Here is a 19,278-nt window from a genome sequence, read left to right as displayed (position 1 = left end):
ATTACAATAAATCAATCTCACAGGTAGAAATAAATGTATCAGAATGTAATTCCCTTTTTCAATAACCTGAGGCATAGCAGTCTAGGCAGAAGTTTGGGGAACTTTTATGTCTAGCACAAAAAGTTTCATTTCAATTAATAACAAGACAATTAAGCCCTTAACTGGCATACCTGTACAGTTCCCTCCTGTTCTGTCCAATTCATAACCATCATCACAGATACAATGAAACATTCCAGGCAAATTATTACATGTTCCAAAGACACAAATATTTTGGAAGGAGCATTCATCAATATCTGGAGATTAAAAAAAAATAGTAATCTCTTGATTATAAAGATTTCAATTTACTGGATGACATTAATAAATTATTCCATCTCCTCAGATATTTTCATGGAGCAAAAAATTTTCTTTTACTTTGACCAGAGATGTCACGTAAATAGCAACCAACTAACATTCAGATGGAGCAGAGACATAAAAGGATATTATTTCATTTTATTGACGTATTTTAACTGTCTTGGGTTGCAAAATACTTAAGAAAAAATGGGCCTGGGGCTTAAACATTTTTTTTTTTAATTAAGTACAAACATGTGAAGGGAATAAGATTACAAAAAAATGAAAAATAAAAACAAATTCAAAGATTCCTATAATGAAAACATCAGAGGTTTTAGAAATATCTACAACATGAAAAATATATAACATTTTAAATATTAAATGTATCTTTTAAATTATTTAAGTTTAACTTATTTAAACTTTTTTATTCTGTAATCTGACCTGTTTTAATAAGGTCAGTTATAAACAGAAAAAGAATTTTTTCCCCAGTAGTGTGTAATAAGATCATCATTGCCCCACATTCCTTCAATTTCATTAAAACATCTCTGTTGGCCTGAAGTCATAAATCAGGTTATAAAAGTCTTCCATGAAGCTTTAACTCAAAATAAATGAGAAGTTATTACTCTTCATTCATATGAAAATGAAGGCATATGTATGCCTGTCCAGCTGTAGAAATAATCTGTATTTTTACTCATAGGAAGAGGATGGACATTTTTGTACACAAATAACCTCATATTCTGAGAATGCAGACCAGGCATGCCATTTCAGGCAAGACTAGACAAGTCATTCTAAAATGCTGTCTCAAGACAGCTATATCTTAAGTATAAAAGGGTCCTTCATGATAGTCAAAATAAAGCATTTCAGTTATCTTATATTTAAAGTATGGTTCAAGCTGTGTTTAGAAGTTCAACTGATGTGTAAAGTTGTCTTTACTTGTGTTGGAGCAATAAAGTTATTCTTTTTATATAAATGAGTAAAGACTCATTAAGTTAGTTTATAACTGAGTTGCATCAAGCTGTAAATGTAAATGTATTATCAGCCCTATGTGTATGCATTTTACTTTTAAATGAATTTTATTACAAATAACTTCCTTTGGAATAATGAAAAAGTTGTGTGAAATAAGGTTTTTTAAAAGAATATTGTCTTGGTTTTATAAAGTTGATGTATACTCAGAAATTTGAACAATATAGAAAAATATTGAAGAAACAGAAAAGATAGGAAACAATACAGAAAATAAGACAGCAAAAACAAAAATCACTCAAAAGTGCTTCTATCCAGACTTATCATCATTGGATGAACAATATTTCAAATACTGATATTTCTCAATGCATATTCAGAGAGAGTGAACCATGTTCAAACATCAAATCAATTTTTCACTATGTCAGTAGCTTCTGAAATACTAACAAAAAGAATTGATGAAAAACACTAAAACCTTATCACCTTTTGGATTTATGTTAAATTCAAATGATTTTAAGACAGTATTTAGTGGATTCTACACAACGATGATTAAAATTAGCATGAATATATATATATGCTTCCAACTCATTTTTGTTATTCATATTATTTTCACTTTTTAAATGTTCATGCCATTTACCATAATCTCTAAAGAATTTAGTACTAATTCTTTAAAATCAACAATGTTTTTATTGTCACTTCTCCAATTACTGCTTTCTCCCTCCCCATTTATATTCCTTGATTTGGCCATTTCATTGCTGATAAGTTGTGTTGTTTTCTTCCCCCAAGACATAAAAAGGAGAGCCCATAGGTGCTTTCTTTCTGAATTATTTCACATGTGAGGATACGTCTATTGTCTATATAATTAACTCTGAGGTATAATATTCTTGTCACATGTGTTCTTATAACTGGGAGGGCAGCATTCTAAAGTGTATTGGGTTGTCTTGTTCAAGGCTTGTCTTTTCTATCTGGAGTTTGAAGCATCTCTATGACTTAAGCTGACAAATACAATAAAGCTAAAAATTTGTCTTATGATTTACCCCTTCCTGTATATTCAGTTCTTTCTTCTATTTTAGGAAAATGTTTAGTTGTTCAATATGCTTTTCTATTCAACTTTTAGGAACTCTTCACTTCAGAAACACCCATTATACTTAAGCTTACGGCCTTCGCCTTTTCTTAATTTATTTCCCCCTTTTTTTTTCACTGTGATTATCTCACTGGTAATTACATTTTCATCTCCTCTATTCTTTGCTGGGTCTATTTAATAGTTCTCTTATTTTCCTTTGTTGGCCCGTATTTTTTGTTTCTGCTGATTCTGCAATGTCTTTTCTGTTCTTATAATTACTTTGAACTTGCACAATCATATGTTTTTATTAAGATTATCTGTAGTACAACACACCTACATGGAATCTGCTCTTGTTCCTTGACTAATTTTCTTCTACTCTGAATTGATTATGTATTTTGTATGTTCTTCTTCTGTTGTTATTTCCATAGACATAACAGCATAGTAGCTGTTGTTTCAGTTTACATATACTTTACTTGGTCAGCTCTTATAAGAGTTTTTATATACAGTCGGTGCTTGAACAACAGAGGTTTGAACTGCATGTGTCTACTTAAACATGGTTTTTTTTTTCCAGTAGTAAATATTGCAGTGTATGTAGTACAGCTACACTATCTGTGGTTGGTTAAATATGCGGATCCATGAAAACAGAGGAACGGGGAACACTGAGGACCAACTATAAATTGAACACAGATTGCCTACCAAGCTGAGGGTAGGCGTCACCAGCCCCCGCATTATTCAAGTGTCAACTGTACTCTGATATAGTTTCGATGGAACTTCTTGACATCTTCCCTTCTTTTGTAACCTTGGGATTTCTTGGGAAGATAGTTTGGGGTATGGGTTCACTAAAGCTTCTATTCTGTGGCCCAGGGTTTCACAAGGTGGGGGAAGGTGAGAAACACGGACGGGAAGACCTCTGCTGGGTTCTGTGTGGTCTTTGTTGATGAACCTGGCCCCTGATCTCTCTTCAGGCATCATGAGAAATGCTCTGTCTGGGTTCATTCCACCTGATGGGAGTCCTAACCTGTCCCTGAGGAGGTTCCTGCAGGTTTTGCATGCTTCTATTTCGGTGAAGAATACTGAGAAATGGCCAACTCTAGCAACCTTTTCAAGTCTATAGAAATTAGATGTAGATGCTGAGTGCACAATGTTGACCAGAGGATTAATTCAGAGGGGCATAAATTTATAGTAAGATGGAAAAATGTCAAGAAACTAAAGTATTAACTCAGGATAAACTGTCTAGATGTGCTAGGCCTCATAGAAGAAGAAATGACAAAACAAAGGAGAAAAAGGCAGAATCACAGAATTACATTTTGGGGATCTCAAAAGTTGACATCTATCTAAAATCTAAATGGAGCAGAGGGTGAGCTACGTGTGCGATACTCTCAGACGCCCTGGCAATTGGGATTTCTCTACATGGAAGTGACATATTTTGGGAAAGTCAACACAGGAAAAAAGTACAGTAAATAGAAACTATTTAGTATCACCTTGGGGGAGGTTCTGGGGAAAATTTTAGAAGGGCCTAGGCCACAGGTACTGGAATAGAACCACGAAGGGCAAATGTTGTCAAGTATAAAGGATTAATTTTGAAATTTTATGTTGGCAAAAGTGTCTGAATACTGCTAACTTGTTCCTTTTCCCACCAATTCTTGTCTAGCTGACGTGCATAATAAATCATGTAATTCCATGACCATACTGACTCACACTTTCTACTAACTGGCTTCAATGCTTAGAAAGAAGCAGGACTAAGGGAAAAAAAAGTTCATTCTACAGCTGCTCTGTATAAAATGGTTTCGATTCTGCTCAACCTAGTAGGTCAAAGTAGAAGCACAAAGGCTTTCAGTTTCTAGTATTTTCCCAGAGTCTACTACTTATTCTCTTGTTCTGATTCGATCCAAATTTGTAGATATTTATGGAAAATTCCATGATCTTTTAGGCACACTTTCTCTCTTGAGTGATGCTTCTGGTGGTGGGGCAGAGTCAGGCTCTAGTTCAAGCTGCCCCAGATTGTATAATTTTCATTTGGTTGGTGAAGTGTATGCCTGTGTGTGTGTGTAAGCTGGCATTTACTATTTCTGTTCATTTGACTAGGGACTCACGTAGGGAAAGCCTATAATCTGGTTTCATTTAAAAAATCTTTGCCTAGCAGCCAGCCTGAGTTATTTTTTTAAGGCTTTTTATGAATCACTAATTTCGTTAAAAACTTTATGGCATATGAATCGTTTTCAGTCCTCTCCTTTCTTTATTTACATTTTAATGTACTCTTGAGAACACAGTGATGACCCAAACTCGATGCAATGTGAATTGAGTCTCTAATGTAAAAGAAAATTCAACTTCTTTTACTTGGAAAGATATCACACTAGTTACAAAGTCCCATTTCCAGGAAAGGGGGTGATGTCATAACTTAAGAGGAAGGCAACATGACTATTCAGCAAAAGGTGTAGTTCTTGATGAGTTCCTGAAGAGGACCTCCAGTCCCAGACATGCAGATGGTCGACTCAGGTAAGAAGGTAACGCCAAAAATGAGCTACCTAGATTCTGACAAACACATTTACATAGCAGTGATTGAGGTACATAATGTATCATATTTTAAAAGCTGAACAGTTTATCCACATGTCATTCATTTAGTGATTAAAAACAAAAGAAAAAGTAAAAAAAAAAAAAGAAATAGTTAAAAAAAATTGAATAAGCCAAAGTTCCAACTATTGGCTCTTGGCCAGGAAAACTTCATAAGAGATGAAAGCCGCCTTCATCATTATTCATTCGGCAAAATAATCCATGCTTAAACAAATGACTTTTATATGTGCAGCATGTGCTGTGTATTCTGCTTCCAGGTGGAGCCCGTTCCAGCCCTTTTTGTGGTTTCATTTGTTGCAGTTGATCCAACTTGGAAATGAGTTGGAATCCTGGTGACCCACCTTGGCAGGACCTGCTGTCTGAGGCTGGCGTGAAGCCCATCTCACACTCGCAGCGATATGCGCCTGGGACATTGAGGCATTGTCCATTCTCACAGAGATTTATGTTTTCTGCACATTCATCAACATCTGTTGAAGGAGCAAATTACATCTCTATTAAAAGTTTCAAATCTCCTGACACATTTTTTTCTCTGTTCCATAACTACACCAATCTCACTGGCCTGAGTTAGTGTTCATTAACATCAAACAATTATCCATACACACCTAAATAAAGGTATGCCATTTGACAGTAAAGCTATTTAATCTATAACATGCAATTCCATCACAATAAACAGGAGGAATGAGATATGAGATGTTTCTCCCATCTGTCTCAGTTCTCTTTAAGGCTAATTTGATGCATCAGTGCTATAGCAACATCATTTAGAGATAGCCAAGAATGTTGGACTTAATCTTAAAATGGCATTAATTCATTTGAAAACATTAGAGTTAAAATGAACAACTCTTTCTTTCATTAATTCAAGCATTTCTATGCAAAGCATTTCTATTCCTCTATGGGAATGAGGAAAGTTTCTTTCATGCCATTACGATCTCATTAAATTTTAATTACACAAAGAAGAATCTCATTCTTATTTTAATTACACAAATGAGCATTATTCATAGATCTTAAAGACAATTCATTTGACTCTATCACATGGAAAAAGGGGTTGAGGGCAGAAACCAATGTTTATTGAGGGCCTAACACTTGCCAGGGAGTGTGCTAGTTCCCTGATATGCATGTTTTCATTTAGTTCACCAGCCCTGTGAGGTTTAGAAGAGGAAGGACCCGAGGCTAAGAGTAGCCGACTGAGCCGTGGGAGTCACAGTGAGCTAATGTGCGGTTGAGCCAGGGTCTGAGTGCAGCTGTGTCTGACTCCAAGGCCAGGCCCTTGCCTTCACACCACAGTGCAGACATGCTGAGAAAGACGCAGCACCCAAGGCTTAAAAGGAAGAAAGCTTTGCAACTGAATACACATCTTTTCTTAAAGAGGTATTAGAGAATTTTAATCTGAGTTCTTGACGTCAATAACCATAACAAAAAATTCTCTTTTAATTTGGGGTTAAATGCATGTACATTAAACTGAGAAACACTTATCTTTCAAGCTGAGAAGTATTGTTCTTTATGTCCAGCAAGATGATTCTAGCCTTTTACATGAATATAATGAATGGATGTTTTATCCTCAAAGAATGTAGTATGAATTTAGTCACATTTACTGAGCTCTTATGAGGCATGTTTCTAAGCTCTTTACTTATATCATTCCATTTAATCCTTTCAAAACCATATGATAAACTGAGATTTTTATAAACACAATAAATAACCGTGATCGGGTAGGTCATAGATTTTAAGAAGCTGAATAGTTTTCCCACATGTCGTTCATTCAGTGATATAAAAAAAAAGGGGGGAAATAGTATCATTATCGTTACTGCCACCGTGTCCATTCCAAAATGGAGAAACTAAGGACGCACAGGTTACGGAACTTGCTTAAGGCTCACAGCCAGTAAGCAGCGCAAACAAGCTCTGAGTCCAAGTGGTCTGAATCAGAACCTGTGTTTTTGGCCATCGTGTTAACTAATGAATAAAAGGAAATGACAGTCATTAAGACCACATAATAGTAATAAATGCCATTATTTTGAAAAATTTCCCGGTTTTTGTGTTTAATGTAAGCAAAAATACACATTCACCTACAAGTCAAGTCTAAAGACAGAGGTAGTGATTTCAACCTCCTTTAACTACAGTTTCTTCCAATGACAAAAACATATACAGTGCTCTGTGAAAATCAGGACCTCACCCACCTGAGCAGGTAAATCCATCTCCAGTGAACCCTTCGGAGCAGGCACATCGGTAGGAGCCTGGGGTATTAACACATTGAGCATTTATGCTGCACTGGTGGGTTCCATTAGAACATTCGTCCAGATCTGCATGTCAAGAGAACACAGCAGTGAAGTTCAGAAATGAAGGTGGAATATTTAAACACCTAGAAAGATCTTCATTTGCTTAATTTAAATGTAAAGTGGCCAAATGGAATATGTTTTAGTTGACTGGTAAAGTCACAGTTCTAATTTTCTAAGACCTCTGATCTATGATCCAGAATGTTCACGGTACAAGCATGAGCCAAAATAATTAGTTCAAGTGTTTTTTGAGCTATCTAATCAACTAGAATTATAATGTTTAAAAGAAAACCAGGGCTAGATTTCCTTCTGATTTCTACTTAGGGGGAATTTTATCATTGGCTACTTTGTCACTAAAAGTGTGGGTAATTTTCAAGATAATATTGAACTTCAGAGCAGGACAATTACCATAGAGTTTTCAAGTTCATTTTATAGATGAGGAAACCAAGATATGATTCTTGAGCTCACAGAGCCCCTGGTTTAGTCACTAAGTTGTGTCCGACTTCTTTGTGACCCCATGAACTGTAGCCTGCCAGGCTCCTCTCTCTATGGAATTTTCCTGTCAAGGTTACTGGGGTGGGTTGCCATTTCCTCCTCCAGGGGATCTTCCAGACCCAGGGATGATGGAACCCACATCTCTTGGGTCTCCTGAATTGGCAGGCGGATTCTTTACAGACTGAGCTGCTAGGGAAGCTCATGGAGCCCCTCGTCTAATGGAAAAGACACATGCTAAACACAGAAAATTAAATTAAGCACTGTTATACACATACCATGAAGAAATATGAGGAAATAAGAAAAGGAGTCTAATTTGGAATGCAGGAATTAGGAAAGTCCCACTGACAAATTATTTTTAGTTAACTTTGCACCTGAAGGATGAGCAAGAGTTGACGTGCTAAAGAGAAGTAGGGATGGGTCTTCCCTGCAGAGGGAACAGCACATATAATGACATTGAGAAGGAACAGCACTTGGTGTGACAATTAAAGGAGGTCAGAGTGATAAAGCACAATGTAGGAGACTCAGGATAATGGAAGGTGAAGCAGGAGAGATGGTAGCAAGATGACACAAGGTCTTCTAATCCATGTGAAGGAAGCTGAATTTTATCCGGAATTCAATGGGCTAAAATGATAATTATGAAGAAATCAGACCCATAGTTTAAAAAATTGGTCTGGCTGCTATGTGGAGAATGAATTGCAAGAGGACCAGAGAGGGAGCGAACAAACCTATGAGGAGGTATTTTAGCAACTAACAGAGAGGAAGCGGCTGGGGAGACAGACAGAACAGCTGCATCCAGAGCAGGGGGATGGAGTTGGAAAGAAGTAGGTGGATCTGGTGCCTGCACGTGGTTAAATCTCTTGTATTGAAGGCAGGCTATTTTCCAATAGTTGACCAAAGTGACAGATGGACAAGCAGCACCAAAAAAGGAGGCTAGAAAAGGAGAAAAACAGTGAACAAAGGGTACTAGAATAATGGGAATGGGGATATGGCTGAAAAATCACTGGATTAACGATAGAAAGATGTCCGGACTAGGATAGGGAGCTAGTGGACTTAATGATGCCACGATAGAATGTTCCTTAGCAAAGTTATTTAGAAACTATGGTAATTCAAATTCTAGTCAGCTACAAACATATGACAAGTATAAAACAACTGAGTGGATAAGAAAGTACATTCAAATAAACTAACATGTTTTTAATAAGAGATCTTAAAACTATCACCGAATCCTTACCGCAGGCTTATCAGGTTTTAATGAGGAATTATGGGGAGGCCAGTTTCACCTGCTTTAACTGGCATTTTGAATTGAGCTGGATAATTTTTATATGTTGGAACACACTTTATTGTTAAGCAGCACCATGAATGATACCAAGAGGAAAATCCAGTTCCCTGCCTCCCAGCTATAAAGGACTTAATAGCCTCTGGTCAAGAACCATAAAACTTGGAGAATGGCAACTGTCTTCCCATGCTCCTTCTAATCTGGCCTCTTGGAATCCAAAACATTTAGGTTTTCCTGGAAGAAGAATTCTATTTTCTATTAAGAAGTTTGCTATCAATCAGTTATTACAGACTTAGGTTATCTGAAAAAAAAAAAAAAAAAAAAAACCCTTTAGATTCCCTTCATTTATTTCACTGGATTTTATATTTTATGATTACTCTAGAAAAAGACTGAAAAAATATATGAGTCATTTTTCATCCTACAGCTGTTTGGATTTCTGGCTGCACATCAAGTAACTTAGTGAACAACAACACATTAAAATGCAGATGCCAAGGCATATTGTTGTAATTTGATCACTTATACAAAGGTTAAAGGAAACTCTTGGACAGGAATTATCTTGCAATGAAATACAGCCTTTGATTTTCAAGAGAATAAATGAAAATAAGAGGCATGTTCCTATTCAAGAATGTGGGTTAACAACTGTGCAAAGAACAGCCCCTAGGAATTTTGCGTCTTAGCAAAGCTTATTTACATTTGCAAACTACTCACCAATGCATTTGATGCCATTTCCAACCCAGCCTTCTCTGCAGCTACACTTGAAGCTTCCTGGGACGTTTAGACATGAGGCATGCATGTCACAGTTGTGGGCACCAATTTCACACTCATCCACATCTGAGAAACCACAATGAATGTGGAGACGATAAGAGACAACCTAATTAATTCTACTTTCAAGAGATGTCTGTACAGGCAACGTTTTAAAGCAAACACAGAGAAAATAACCTGACTTTTAATTTTTAATATGTTTAGGCTCCAACAGAATCTGGAAGTGCATGATCCAAGTCAAACAAGGCCTTCCCTGAAAGAAATTGCCAGCCACAATATACAAAAATATTCCCTGGAAATGTTATCTGGAAAACGACCAGATGCTTATCAGTACATGTATACAGTGCCTTGTGTGTGTTGTGTGTGTACACATATACATTTATGAACATGCAGAGTTCTTTCCTTATTTGCTCTTTTCTGTAGGTGTAGGCTTTAGGAAGGTCTGGGCTATAGTCTAAGTCACTTACCACCTGGCTTGAGCAAAATACCCCTACAAGAACCTTGAGCAGTGATGGACATCTGGCCCAAAGAACTGACCCTGGGACTTCAAGCCCCATCCCCTCTTTTAGAAGACTGAAATTATTTAGTAGAGAGAAAGAGATAAAGTGGGTGGGATGAACCAAGAACAAAGGCAAAAAGAGTAAACTTGGGTAGGGAGAAAAGAAGGCAAAAGCAAATGGAAAGAGAGGAGAAAAGAAGAAAGGAAAAGATGAGGCAAAGAAAGGAAGAAAAAGAGTCTAAATATAACATTTAGATTAATTTCTGTTAGTTTAAACCGAGCTTCCTCCAGGTCCTTTGGTGCTCCTTCTTTACATGTATCCCCTGTTGGGGCAGCAGGTTAATTAGGAAAGTGATTGCTGCCCCGAGAGCACGTGAGAACCATGGGGCCTGCACTCCACACCCACCCTCCCACTCTGCGTCCAAGCCCATTCACAGTGAGGTCTGTGGCTCGGCGGCTCAGATCATGCCCATCTACCACAGAGCAGGGCCAAACACATCACACGGGCTCTGGGCGTTTCTCATCACGTTACTGCTACAGCCCGACGTGGGTGAAAGCACAAGGCATCCCAGCGAACAAGCGGTTTTGCAGGTTAACCTCTGCAATGCAAGAAGCTGGAACGCAGGGGATACAAGCTTGACCCCTACCTGTGCATCCTGTGGTCCCTTTCTTCACCGAATACCCCAGCTGACAGTGGCAAATGAAGGAGCCCTTGGTGTTCTCACATTCCCCGAACATGCAGATGTTGGAATTTAAGTCACACTCATTCACGTCTAGAAAATTTTCAATACCGTGGTTAATACGTATTCATTCCATAGATTAAAAAGCTGTTTTAAAAAATGAATAGAATAATATTGAGATATACAAACAAAATTTCAAATATAATGTCTAATATCTGCAGGACCCAGTACTGCAGATAAGTATTCTGTCTTTAAGGCTTTTCTTTCAAACAATTCTTCCCTTTCCGCTTTTACACCTTCTAATACAACAGTTTGAATTTTGAAAATAACCAAAAAGCTTTGTCTTCGTATGTGTATATATTTGTGTGCATACTGTACATAAATATTTATCCCGCTCGCATGATACCCACCAATGCACGTTTTCATGTCCATGGAAGCCATGAAGCCATCATAGCACAGACAACGGTACTCTCCGGGAATGTTGGTGCACTGCCCACCATCACAGATATCAGGATTATTTTCACATTCATCAATATCTGATGACACAAATTCAACATCAAATGAAAACATGAACGGCTTTTACTAAGCTCACGCATCTTTTTTCCATCCAGTTTCACTCAAAATATCTGGAGCCAGATTCGTAAGATAAAATTAACCAGACACACACATGCACACACAGTCTGAGTATTTTCCTTTCTGTACCTGCGCATGACCTCCCATCTGGCATCAGGGCATACCCTTCGCTGCAGCTACATTCGTAGCTTCCTTCCGCATTAGTGCACTGCGTGTCGCAGCCTCCATTCATTATCATGCACTCATCAATATCTGTGAAAACATCACCACCACGTTACTTGTCAGAGCTACTTCCCCCCTTTTTTTTTTTAAAAGAAGAGTTTTTCTTTTTAAACAGATAAAGTTTAAATAGTTTTGGATTTTCTCTCCACACCCAGCCCCCCATTCATTCATACTGATTTATCACTGTACCATTAGTCTTTCTTAGTTCCTTCCATTTCCTTTTAGACAGTGTTTCATTTGACATTTATTTAGCTCTACTAACCTATGATTAAAAAACTCAGAAACACAACATGAGATGAAATATACACAGACAGAAATATACGACGTTTTCTAGGCTAAAAGCAGAGATTCTTCTGCAAAACCACCAAACCATGGCATCTTAGAGATCTGCCCCCATACTTGGATTCACTTTTAGGACAAAAGACTCCCATCGACTTCATTATATATTCAGTACCAGAAGCACTCCTAGGCTGACTTGAGGAATACAAGCTCCAGACCCGCTTGGCCGCCTTACCTGTACAGCCCTGCCGGTCTGGCGTGGCCTGGTACCCAGGATTGCAAGAGCACTGATAAGTTCCAATCATGTTTACACATTTCCCATTTCTACACAAATTGTCACTCAGAGAGCATTCATTAATATCTATAAAAAGATACACAGAATTAACGTTTATGAAATCACAGTGTCATTTTAAACTATCAAGAATATGCTGCATTGAAGCAATGGGCTTTATCATTATCCAAAGGGTTTTATTTATTAATACTTCAGGGGGAAGTGAGATGATCTCCTGGGGAAATTTAAAGAAAATGCTGCAATAATCTATATTTCTCTTAGTTCTATCTACAACAGTGCTGTCCGCTGGAAGTTTCTATGTTAACGGAACTGTTTCACATCCATGCTGCCCCATGTGTAGCTGTTACTGAGGGCTTGAAACGTGGAGAGTATGACTAAGGAACTGAATTTTTAATGTTATTCAATTTTAATCAAATTTAAATAGCCACATGTGGCTAGTGAGTACCACATTAGACCCCCTGCACTTAGCACATGCCAGAAATAAAGCTGGATGATACTTAATGTATGAATTCGCAAGCTCAGCTGGTCCTAACAGGATGGTCACTTGTCTAAATAACATGACGGCTCCGGAGGGAAGATGGCTGGTTCCCCAGAACAGAGGGGCTAGAAACAGGGCCCTCATTTTTCAAGTTTTCATGGCATTGTGTTTAGTGAGCCTGGACAGGTGGATTACAGATTATATTGACTGCTTTTAAATAAGATAACTATTATAAGATGGGCAGATATCTTGGAAAAAAAAAAAAAAACTCCTGAAAAGATCTGTGGAAGAAACTAGTACTAATAATGCAAAAATAGAAGAGCAAGAAAATGGTAGAGAGACATTCCTTGCACAAGTTACCTGTCAAACACGATCTAGGAAAAAAAATCAGATATACCAAGAAATTCACTTTGAATTCTCAAGATCACAAGGATGATGTGATAGATTTATGTTCATAGCCATGAAATATTTTATTGAACATGCAAAAATACATATCTTATAATGTACACTATAACATTGAGGGAAATTTTTCAGCTATAAAATCCAGTCATAAAAAATTCATTAAAAATATGAAAATTAATTAGCGAAATAAATTTCTGAACTAAGAAACAGATCTGAGTCACTAGTATCACAAATATGAATAAATATTCTGCAATTATCTGTGTGAAATACCTTTTTGTACTATTATTAATGTGGAATTTAAAATATTTAAAACCTTTAAATTCACCTTTTTATAATGACTTTGAAAAATGAAGCGACTCATAATTACAGAGAACAAACTAGTGGTTAGCAGTGGGGAGAAGAAAGACGGGAGGGGCAAAATAGGGGTGGGGTAAAAAAAAGAATTATTGTGGGATTATATGAAAGCGCATATGCAAAACTTTTAAAAATTGTAAAGCTCTATAAAATTTAAAGACTCTTTCCTTCAGTAAAAACATTAAAAGTTTAAAAAGTAAATAAAATGCCTGGTCTATGATTTAAGATTCACCTAATCATTAGCCCAGTGATATAAATATGGGTTACAAATAGACAGGTGTAGACAGGGATGTGTTCAAACGCTTTTATTTGGGAGTGTGGGATCTGTTTTATTTTAAACTGTTTAATTTGCTTACACCTTCAAGAAGATCTCCTGTGAAGAAAATGTTTCCTGGCTAAGGCAACGTTTTAAAGCCCGTGGACTGCTTCAGGACCAGCGGTGGTCTTCTCTTATCGCACCCCCTTCCCTGCTGCACTCAGGGCCAGGGAAGCCTCGGGGCTTCTGTGAGGAGCGGGCAGGAGGGAGCGCACGTGCTCACACGCAGGTGAGCAGACCAGGGCATAGGGTGGATTCTGTGCACAGGTATGCTCCCAGGGGAACTGTCAGGGAGCAGCCCCTCCAACAGGAGCTGCCGTCCCGTCCCAGCTGACCCGGAGGAGGGAACCACAAGGCCTGACACAGGGCAGGCTCCCTTCCAGAAAGCTGGTAACAAAAACGAGGGGAGCAGGGGGAATGCCACTCACTTGAGCGCGTCACCAAAGCATTCTCTAAAGACACACAGCCTGACTCCAGATGTGTGCGCTCCGAACTCCCAAATTTTAATCAGCTAGATTTCATATGCCCTGAACAAGTTCACTAGAAAAACCTCTGATCTTTATGATCTTTACAGGTTGATCTGGGAGGGTTTATGTGCCGAGGAGACAAACTTACCCACACAGTCCTCACGTGATGGTGACAGCTCGTGTCCCAGCGGGCAGTCACACTGAAAGCTGCCCTCAGTGTTCACGCAGGTGCCACCCCTACAAAGGAGAGGGTTACGTTCACATTCGTCAATGTCTGAAAGGTAAAAACGTGAGAGCCATTAAAGAACTCTGAGGAAACACTGTTCACGGACACAGACTGGGAGAAAGATTCGTTATCTCAGTCATGGTGATTCAAATGTAGGAGCTGGGTTAACACCAAATGGGATCAGGTTCTCCTCACTTTCTCTATGTTTAGTAGATTTAAGTATCACGTTCTCCTTTGAAAGACAGTGAGCTCTCAAGGCATTTACTTGTATGAAATGACCAGGCTCACAAGAGGTAAAAAATAAACAGTGTTTGCTTTTCATCAGTCTAAACTCCAGACATCCTATATCTCTATCTCTAATCAAAGTGATAGAAAAATCTTAAGACTGATCACTTTGTATATCCCATGAAATGAGTCCTAAAAGTTGCTAATAAATGCAACAGTGGGCTAAAAGGTGGGCAGTGCCAAGAGCTTGTGTAATGACACATAAGTCAGGAAAAGAAGATGGGATTCTCATAACAATAAATAAATTTGGGGTCAACATCCAACGTCATACATTTAAAGTGAATCCCTGCTCAGTAGTTAGTCTGTGGTGATTTCAGATTCTATAAATAAACAGAACTCAGTCTCAATATCTTACTGCCATTAAGGTGCCAAGAGGCTGGGGCTCCCTAAGAGTTAGAGAGGAGCAGATTTCCTGTCTGACATTTAGATCTGTGCTCTCTCGCCACAAACTTGCCAAACACACTGTTAACAGCTCGGAGACAAGCCATGGTCGCACTAACGAGTCTGTGCTAGACCTGTTTCCAAAACTGAGCGGCTTACCCATGCAGTTCTTCATCATCATGAACCCGCTCTCGTAGCCTTCGAAGCACTCGCACTCAAAGCTGCCCGGCGTGTTGACACAGATTCCGCTCCCACAGAGGTCAGGAGAAATCCTGCACTCGTCAATGTCTAATCCACAGGGTTTAAAAGAAATTCAAAAAAACCAGAGTGAGATGAGAAGGTGTTAAGGAACAGAGAGATTTGGCCTTCTAAGTGAAGGTGCTGGAGGAATCGGGTGAGCAGGAGGAGGATGTGTTTTCAGGAGATCCCCTAGATGGGGACAGGGCTGCAGGCACATTCCTTTCCCCAACTGCCAAAACTGTCACAGCCAACGGGCAGGTGCTGTCTTTTTGCCTTTAAGAACTCTGAAATTGTGGATTTCTCTTTACGGTTTAGAAATGGTAACAGAAGGATGAAACAAGCAACTACGGTATGAGAGGACCAAGGCAAGTGGCAAATGAGGAAGCAGTGGCCACATAGATGGAGTCCCATGCACAACCCAAAGGCCATGCTACTTCTGATGCACTAGCCATGTCCACCCCTGGTGGGGGCCTGTGGGGGCTTCTGCCTCTGAGCAGGGGTGGCTGGGCTGGCCCCAGGGACAGCTTCAGAGGTGGATGCAACTACTGAACTCTGAGCCAGAGAACACACATATATGGCAGGGTCATGGAACATACTCCGTGCTTTTGTGTAATATTCAGGTGGAAGAGCCTACTGATCTGATTTTAAAATCGAAAACAAAGGACAATGATGGGCTGTTCTGTTTGTCACTTTTTATACAGCACAGTGAATAAGAATCTTTAATAGTAGCACATGTATTCTCAAAAGCAGGATTCTCTGAGAAATCTCCCATTCCTAAAACTCAAGATTTTCAACAGAGCAGTCATATCTGTAAAATATAATTAAGAAAATATGACTTGTTTAACCATTTTTGTCACAGTGGGGAAAATGTGACTGCCAGCATATGTTTATTTTGGTGAATTTTAAAGTTTTTCTCTCACAGGATTTTATAAATGACTAATTTGCACATGCTTCCTTGGGCAGAGGGTGGTCTCAGTCCCAGCTTCCTCCCGGCTTTTGGTGTTTCTCTATTGATTTTCCCAATTGCAGGACATATATCCTGAAAATCCAGGTACCTTCTTTTGAACAAAAGTCTTAACAAAATCAATTGATTCAATTAAGCAGGTAAATAATGTGCATGCTAATTACCATATTTTTTATCTATCAGTATCTAGGAACTGGTAATGAGAACCATATGAAAACACAGAACAAGTTCAATGGCAGAGGAGGGACAAATTCTGGCTGCTGTCATGTGGTGAGAGCTGCACAGTGCAGATTTTGAGCTCTGGAACCAGAGAGCTGGACACAGATCCCACTACTGTCATTTTCTGGGTGCAGGGTCTTGGAAAAATCATTTAATTTCTCTGGGCCTTAGTTTGTTTATCTGTAAAATGGGGCGTGTGTCAGAACCTGTCTCATAGGAGTAAGTGAATTGACATTTCTTTGTCTTATAAAGAGTGCTGTACATATGATAAGCTCTTCTCTGTTAATAATTAGTATTCTGAAGGGGGTGGTTTTTTAATTGATCCTGGAAGATCTGCACAGAAAATCTAACTTTAAAGATGTAGAACAAATAGAAAGTCAAGAGATAAAATGCCTAGGTAAAGAAAATTAATGCACTTCAGAGAACAGAGTTCTCTGAAGAGAGAACAGGGTTACAGAGAGGCTGATGATGAATGCAAGTATAGGCAAGACAGGAATGGTTACTCTGGTGACAATGTGGGGAGCAGTAGATGGGCCTTCCGTGCTATGAAGAAGGGCAGCCACCCATGTCCTACTGTCCTTTCACACTATAGCCCACAGCCGCGCAGTACTGTTAATAAACTTCTCTCTTGAACAATTTAAACAAGGCAAGTTTCAGAGTCATTAAATGATGCGGCTGATTTCACACCAAGAACAGAGCAGTCAGAACTGGAGAAGCTTCTTTATCCAGGTCTAGGGTGGTCTGAGTCAATGGAAGTTACACAATCTAAGCCCTACTTTTTAGCATGAAAAACCTGGTGGGTGTGAAACTGAAGGATCTGACTGGGGGAAATTACGGGGTGGGGGGTGAAAGATGCTGGAGGAATCCGCAGTGTAGGAGAGACTATGATATGCTGCCCAGATCCTGCTTCAGGAAGGAAGTATTCACACATCCTTGCCCTCTGCTTGTGGGACTGTGGCTGCCAGAAAGTCCCGAGGTGGGGGCTACCTTCAGGAGAAACCTCAGCTAATAGGACAGCTCCCCACATTCACAGCCTCCACCGGGTAGATGTACCCAAGTATTCATCATGCAGCTATGTCAACGCCAAGCCCCTATGTCCTAATTCAAGACAATTCTGATGTGAAAGGTCTTCCAGAAAGATGCAGAGCTTCGCCACTGGGGGTGCTGAGAACCACACTGGGACCGCATCACAGCCTAACTTTTCCTTCAGGCCCCTTCTGCTTCCTTTCCCTTCCTCCCCAGGTCGTTGACCCCAAAACCAATTCCTAATAAGATTCCAGCATGCTCATCTCTGCTCAGAGTCTGTGCCCTGAACAGCTGAACCTGCATCAGGGATAGTGTAGAAGAAATACTTGCAACAGTCAAATGACTGTGGAAGAATATACAAAACCTTGTCACTTATCTGTTGGGAGAGGGAGGGGTCAAAATTAAGTCTTAGGTTGCAATCCTGAGTGACACGGTAATATTAATACATGTAAAGAAGACCCTAGACAGAGGAAGCGGGGTGGGAGAAAGGGAGATGAAAAAATAAACTGTCTAGATCAAAGTCAGAAATTTGAGAGTGGAACTCAGGAGGAACAGAGGGCTAGAGACAGCACCTTGGAGTCAGCTCGACAGAGGCCATTCAAAAAGACATGGTGGCAGACGCAATTCTGAGAGGCAGATTGTGGAGAGAGCTGACGACTCTGGAAAATGCCAAAGGCAAGAAGACTCTGTGAAGATTAGAAAAGGAACATCACCATCATGACAGGACAATTGAGAGAGGGAAACAGCATGAAAAGAAAGAGGGACGAAAATCACGGAGAAGGTTTGGCCGGAGATCAAGGAGAAGAGGCACCAGGAGAAATAATTTTTGAACCTAGCAAAGGTGACTTGCAAGAGTATATATATATATAAAACATATATATATATATATATAAATACACACACACTCAAGAAATTCTGATGTGCCTTCCAGATGCAGAGTGGTGAGGGGCACTGAGAACCACACTGAGACTGTGTGATCCGTGTGTATGTGTGTGTGTGTGTGTGTGTGTGTGTGATATGTGTGTGTGTGTGTGAGATATATATGTGTGTGTGTGTATATACATATATATATGCAGCAGAAGAAGGGAGAACAGCATTCAAAAGTGCACGAGGCTACAAAGCAAATGGGAAAGGAGAGGGTGGGATGAATTCAGAGGGTAGCACTGGCATCTATACACTGTCACGTGTGGAATAAATAGCTCATGGGAAGTTGCTATATGGCACAGGAGCTCAGCTCGGGGCTCCGCGATGAACTAGAGAGGTGGGATGGGGCGGTGGGTGGGAGGGAGGCTTCCGAGGGAGGGATGTACGTACGCATGTAGCAGTACTTTCAAAACGGCAAAAGAAAAGAGAGCCAGGGTTTACCTAACACAACAGAGGAACAGGCTTACCTGTGCAGTTCCTTTCCTCCATGTCTAGAGCAAAGCCACTGTTGCAACGGCACTTGAAGCTGCCGATCGTATTCCTGCACTTCCCATAGGTGCACATCCCGGGAAACGCTTTGCACTCATTGATATCTACAAGCAGAACAGAGCTGGAATCAAGAGCCGGTCGAAACCAAAGAGGAGGTCCATCATTTTAAATTAAGAACCTACCTTGATGGAAATTAATGTACTCAAGTGAAAGTGGGGTGGTGGTGGTAAATTTTTAAGTGATTACACGG

General features: G+C 39.5%; 1 protein-coding gene across 1 annotated transcript in view; it reads right to left on the bottom strand.

Annotated features, from left to right (window-relative positions):
* Positions 1–19,278, bottom strand: part of FBN2 (fibrillin 2) — a 218,876-nt gene that overhangs the window by 47,766 nt on the left and 151,832 nt on the right. The window contains exons 25-35 of the mRNA XM_065934320.1: positions 19,007–19,132; positions 15,326–15,454; positions 14,423–14,548; positions 12,201–12,326; positions 11,594–11,716; positions 11,302–11,427; positions 10,859–10,984; positions 9,659–9,781; positions 7,087–7,209; positions 5,260–5,385; positions 171–293 (exon numbers count right to left, since the gene is read on the bottom strand). Of these exons, the coding sequence (XP_065790392.1) occupies positions 171–293; positions 5,260–5,385; positions 7,087–7,209; positions 9,659–9,781; positions 10,859–10,984; positions 11,302–11,427; positions 11,594–11,716; positions 12,201–12,326; positions 14,423–14,548; positions 15,326–15,454; positions 19,007–19,132 (1,377 nt within the window). The remainder of the gene's footprint in view (positions 1–170; positions 294–5,259; positions 5,386–7,086; positions 7,210–9,658; positions 9,782–10,858; positions 10,985–11,301; positions 11,428–11,593; positions 11,717–12,200; positions 12,327–14,422; positions 14,549–15,325; positions 15,455–19,006; positions 19,133–19,278) is intronic.

This window comes from Muntiacus reevesi, chromosome 1 (genome assembly GCF_963930625.1).
Source record: "Muntiacus reevesi chromosome 1, mMunRee1.1, whole genome shotgun sequence".
NCBI lineage: Eukaryota > Metazoa > Chordata > Mammalia > Artiodactyla > Cervidae > Muntiacus > Muntiacus reevesi.
Note: the sequence above shows the minus strand (reverse complement) of the source record. Positions and strands in the feature narration are given on the sequence as shown.